The sequence below is a fragment of the Charadrius vociferus genome, unplaced genomic scaffold (genome assembly GCF_000708025.1).
Source record: "Charadrius vociferus isolate BGI_N301 unplaced genomic scaffold, ASM70802v2 scaffold838, whole genome shotgun sequence".
NCBI lineage: Eukaryota > Metazoa > Chordata > Aves > Charadriiformes > Charadriidae > Charadrius > Charadrius vociferus.
This window is the reverse complement of record NW_009649487.1, coordinates 175,827-176,505: the sequence shown is the minus strand read 5'-3', so window position 1 is coordinate 176,505 and position 679 is coordinate 175,827. Positions and strand designations below refer to the sequence as shown.

The following is a 679-nucleotide window of genomic DNA, read 5'->3' as shown; positions in this document are numbered from 1 at the left end:
CTGCTGTGCCCCCCCCGGGGTTTTGGGCCCCCCCCCCGGCCGCGGTGCCAGCCGTAACGGTCATAGGACAGCGGCGATTTCCCAGTCTCGTGCTTAATCATCGAACCGAACTGAATCAAGTTGCTGCCGGCGGGGGCCAGCCCTGCCACTGGAGACGGGGGGTTAGGAGCAGCGGGAAAAGCAACCTCCTCTCCCACCCCCCTCTGGAGCAAAAAAAGAGGGTTTTCACACACCCCACCCCACCCCAGCTTTATGTTTATGGGGAGAAATTGCCGGCGCTGGGCTTTTCCCCACCACCTCGCCCGATGCTGTGAGAGCTGGCACGGGGGTACTCACGGCAGAGGAGCAGCAGCAAGAAGAGGTTCATGTCTGGTGGTGGCAGCTCTGGTGTTCGGGTGAGCCCAAGGTGCCACCGGTCGCAGCTTTTATGGCCACCGTGTACCCGTTTGGCAAGGCCCCTCCTTTGGAGAACCCAAAGTGGGCAAATATTGACAATACTCACCATATTTGTCCCTCTCCATGTGCAACGTCTCTCGGCGTTGCTGGAGGCCCTGGCCTTGGGATCACAGACTGGTGAGGGCTGGAAGGGCCCTCTGGAGCTCCCCCATCCCACCCCCCGCCAGAGCAGGGGCACCTCCAGCAGTGGCACAGGACGGCGTCCAGGCGGGTTTGGGATGGC

The 679-nt window shown here is 62.3% G+C and overlaps 1 protein-coding gene across 1 annotated transcript in view; it reads right to left on the bottom strand.

Moving 5' to 3' along the window:
- Nucleotides 1-367, bottom strand: part of PLA2G2E (phospholipase A2, group IIE) — a 2,153-nt gene extending 1,786 nt beyond the window's left edge. The window contains exons 1-2 of the mRNA XM_009889989.1: nt 337-367; nt 10-142 (exon numbers count right to left, since the gene is read on the bottom strand). Coding sequence (XP_009888291.1) covers nt 10-142; nt 337-367 — 164 coding nt within the window. The remainder of the gene's footprint in view (nt 1-9; nt 143-336) is intronic.
- Between the last annotated feature and the right edge of the window lie 312 nt (nt 368-679).